This window comes from Neophocaena asiaeorientalis, unplaced genomic scaffold, assembly GCF_003031525.2.
Source record: "Neophocaena asiaeorientalis asiaeorientalis breed wild unplaced genomic scaffold, Neophocaena_asiaeorientalis_V1.1 scaffold77, whole genome shotgun sequence".
In the NCBI taxonomy this organism is placed as follows: domain Eukaryota; kingdom Metazoa; phylum Chordata; class Mammalia; order Artiodactyla; family Phocoenidae; genus Neophocaena; species Neophocaena asiaeorientalis.
Window position 1 is genome coordinate 702,249 of NW_020174645.1, and position 4,261 is coordinate 706,509.

General features: G+C 59.2%; 1 protein-coding gene across 1 annotated transcript in view; it reads left to right on the plus strand.

The window, feature by feature from the left end:
- The window catches only part of RIMBP2 (RIMS binding protein 2), a 54,250-nt gene that overhangs the window by 16,318 nt on the left and 33,671 nt on the right, over positions 1–4,261 (plus strand). Inside the window, exons 6-8 of the mRNA XM_024758464.1 lie at positions 3,153–3,304; positions 3,452–3,561; positions 3,817–4,096. Coding sequence (XP_024614232.1) covers positions 3,153–3,304; positions 3,452–3,561; positions 3,817–4,096 — 542 coding nt within the window. The remainder of the gene's footprint in view (positions 1–3,152; positions 3,305–3,451; positions 3,562–3,816; positions 4,097–4,261) is intronic.

Below are 4,261 nucleotides of genomic sequence, written 5' to 3' on the forward strand. Positions count from 1 at the left end.
GGCCGTGTTGTTGGAAATATTTAACGCTTGCGTCTGTAAGAGGCTCGTCCTACAGAAGACCGGAGGAAATGAGAGCACCCTGGGCAATTGGAGGGTTCCGTCTTCCCCGTGTCACCCACTCCTGGACGTGCGCTCACAGAGAGGAACCATGGAGGGGGTGCCCACAGCGCTCTCAAAATTGTTCTCTCTTCTCATGTCTCCTTTTGATATACATACATATACGCATATATATCTCACACATACGGGTAAATCTGCGAAGACATGAAGTTCCATTGTGGATGCTATCTTGGGTTCCAGGCACCCGTCTGCTTCCTTCCCTGCACTCCCAGCTGTAACAGGAGGAGGAATGCACCCCTCTCCCATCCGCCCCCCGCCCCCACTCTCTCCCAGGAAACTGTAAAGAGATGGGTTGAGATGGACATCCTCCGATTTATCTACGGGGCAGCCGCCACTGCCGTCTCCATGAGGTTCCGTCATGCTGATCTCGCCTGGGGCTCACGTACAGGGCAGCCCTTCTGAGTAAGGCAGCTGTGCGCAGGATGGGAGCCCGAACACCTGGGGAAGAGCAGCCTTCCTGGAGCAAAGAAGGTTGTGTCTGCAAAGATACGTGAGGGCATATTTTGATACCTCGAGGGCTTATTTTAGTCCTGTGATGTTCACAGAATTCCCTCAAAATGCCTGTCACCCTCCTCGGATTTGTCTTCTGTGATTAATTAATCCAGCTCTGCCCAACCTCATTTGTCAGCAAGCTGACAAACAGTTCAGTGGTTCTCCAGGATCATTTCTACTAACTGCAGAAAGCCTTCCATCTCCATCTAATTGGATTTGCTGTTTATTCCATGGTGCTCTCCGGTCTTTTTGAACTCCATCATCAACTAGAGTCTGACCTACAAAGCAGCAAGGTCAGGGGCAGGCGGGACAGACATTACTTCAAGGAGGAAGCAGGTCTGAGTAGGAACTGATTTATGAAGGGTCGGTTCATTCATCTTGTAAGGTGATGCTGGGTTTCCTGCCTGCCTATCGGGATGTCAGATCATGGATATTGGGCGAGTGAGGACTTGAGCTTTTCATTGGTTCCTGCCGTGAAGTCTTGTGGTCAGTGCTGGGGGGTGAAGAAACCAGAGACACCAAACCCAGAGACCCCAGGGCCTCTGAGGAGAGGCAAGAGCAGGTACGTTGGGACAGCCGGGAGAGTCTTCGTGGAGAAGCTCACGTCGAGATGGAGAGGGACCAGGAGAAGATGCTGAGCCCAGGGCCTGTTCCCATAGGTTCACGCCCAATTCCTGGCTGTCTTAGTCAGCTCAGGCTGATGTAACGAAATGCCGTAAACTGAGTGGCCTATGAACAGCACGCATTTATTTCTCACAGTCCTGGAGGCTGGAAGTCCGAGATAAGGCGTGGGCAGACTCAGTGTCTGGCGAGGCCCACTTCTTGGCTCCTAGACGGTGAAGACACTGTGTCCTCACCTGGAGGATGGGGTGAGGGAGCTCTCTGGGGCCTTGTTGATAAGGGCACGAATCCCACTCATGGGGGCTCCCCCCTCATGACCTGATCACCTCCCACAGGCCCCTCCTCCAAGCGCCATCACCTTGGGGGTTAGGATTGCAAGATACGAATTTGGGGGGGACGTGCAGTCCACAGCGGACTAGTGCCTTTGCCTGTCCGGGCAGAGGAGAATTTGGACTGTGGAAATGTCACAAGTGAGAGGCATGGGGAGGGCAGCCCCTGAACCTCGTTCAGTGTGAGTTCATCATCGGGCACGTGGCTGGACCAGGTGTCCCCACGTGATGGACGTCAGTGTGACCCCCCTCACCTCTCAGCCACTGGAGGGATGGGCTGGAGCTGGCAGATCACAGCTACACAAGTCTTCCCCACCCACAAAACCCCGGCCCTCCGCTGTCATTGCTCTCGTGGTAGAAGTGAGCACCCAGCAAACTCCCAAGCCAGTTTCAGTTCTTGACCTTCGCCCTTAAGAATAATGACCCGGGCTTCCCTGGTGGCGCAGTGGTTGAGAGTCCGCCTGAATCTGTCATGTTTGAATGGACCGTCCAGGTAGAATTTAACTTCTGAAGCCGGTTGTAGGGAAGTTCAGAAGCCCCATATTGCGGTGTGTTGAGGGTGGCTTGCATCAGCCCTACTCAGGAGCTGCACTGAGCTGCAGGCCGGAGCTTCCAACACACAATAGCCGAGCAGCTGCCCTCGAACCTAACCTTTCTCATTTGCAAAACAAGGATGCGCTGAATTCACAGGACTGTTGTGCGGATCAAGTGATGTAAAGAGTCCAAAGTGAGTAGCAGAACGAGCTGCGCGTAGAAAACCCTCAGCAAACAGCCACTGCCCCCCACACAAATCCACGGGCCGGAGCCGCGTCTTGGAGGATGAAGCTCATACCTTCCTCCGGAAAGTTACACGTTCCTTTCCAAATAGAACGCTAGTTATGGGGGTTTTGCACCAGACAGACCCGGGGGAAAAGGAGCTGCCTGTGGGTTACAGGGCAGACAGGTGGTCCTGCTGTCCCCAAGAGCCACCTGGAAGGACCAGCGACGTGACCCTGGCCTCCTTGTTGGTTGAAGTAGCTGCTCAAGACTTCCATGGTGAGCGCGATTCAAACGGGTTCGGGGGCAAAGGAAGCGGCCCAGCTGGTCAGCCGGGCAGTGTGTGTGCAGAGCCGGTGTCCAGGGCCGGGTGGCTTCATCAGAACCGTCTCTCTCCAGCTTCTGGTTCCGTCCTGTCCCGCAAGGCGGTGAGACGGGGGATGTGCGGTCCAGCTCACTGCCCCCAAGTCTGATGAAGAGAGAGACGGAGGGACAGAGGGAAGGCGGAGGGAGGAGGGGCGCGGAAGAGGATGGAGAGGCGGCAGGGATTTCTTTCCTCTGCCAAACGCTGGGTCCTCGTGGCCGGCTGGCCTGGCCCGGGTCAGGGGCTCCCCTGGGGACGGGGCACCCGTGAGCGGGGTTCCAGGAGGGCACCGCGCGTGTCCGGTAGCTGCCACCTCCTCACCCTCCTGCCCTGCTTTCACGCTTCATATTCTGCCCGCGACCCCTGGAGGCTTTGACAGAAGATCTCCGTTTCCGGGCGCCCCCAGCCGGGCGTGGTAGCAGCTCTTCTGCCAGAGGGCCGCGTCCTGAAAGCTCCTCTGCTCTGTCCCCCAGGTCCTCCCGCCCCTCCCCAGGACATTGCCGTCCAGGCCGCGGCCACCCCAGCCACTGTCCAGGTCTCCTGGAAGCCGCCCGTGCTGACGGCCACGGGGCTGTCCAATGGAGCCAACGTCACCGGCTACGGCGTGTATGCCAAAGGGCAGAGGGTGAGTCCTTGCGGGGGCAGTGCTCGCCCCAGAGACCCCAGCACTCTCCGCTCAGTGACGCGCGACTCTCCCTCTCTCCTCAGCCCCCAAGACCCACCAGCAGCTACTTAAGCACCCCCTGCGCCGCCATCCCGGGCTCGGCTGCAGGACACGGAGAATTCCATCCTTTTTGCGCCGTCCTCCTTCCCAGAGTGCTCTCTGCTCTCCTCCCGCAGTGACTACCTGTCCTGCCCCGAACCTTTCTTGTTCTCCCTTGGGTACCAAAAATTCACATCTTTCGAGCCCCACGATATCAGGGCCCACTCAGTAGACTCCACCAAACCGATTCTTGGCGAGACGGTAGTCCAAATGCCCCGGAAACGCTGCAGGGAAGTGTTAACGCCCGCTGTAGGGGAGCCCGCAATCTCAAGCCCCAGCAGGTCCGGGCACAGGAAACAGACACGGCTGCCCTTGGGAGGCGGGGCTGGAGCAAGCTTCTGCCTGCTCTCCACTCCCCACCGTGTTCCCCGCAGCCCCAGGGCCAGGGCTGCTGCATCAGACGCGGGGCGGTGTCCCAGCTCGCCCCGTGAGAGCGGCCGCTGCACGGCCCTCTCTCCTCCCCGCTCCCCGCAGAAGCCCAGCAGGCAGGGCCCGGAGGGGCCGCAGTCACGTGTCCACCACGGCCGGAAGCCCGTTTTGGCCTCTGCCGGCACCTCCCCGGGGCCACGCTTTGGCAGTAACACGCCCGGCGTTCTGATTGCTCTACGGCCCCCGCGTCTGCTCCCGGATTGGCTGTGGACGCGGAAGAAGAGGGTGTGCTCAGCGGTGCCCGCAGGCCTCCACCGGGCGGGAGGCGGGGCTGCCGCCTAGAGAGGTTTCCGGGCGGGGCGGTGTGGTTTGAGCTGGTTGTAGGCGGGGCCCAGAGTCCTGGCTGCTGGAGAGGCTTCCGGGCGACCCCTGACCCCTGACCCCTGACCC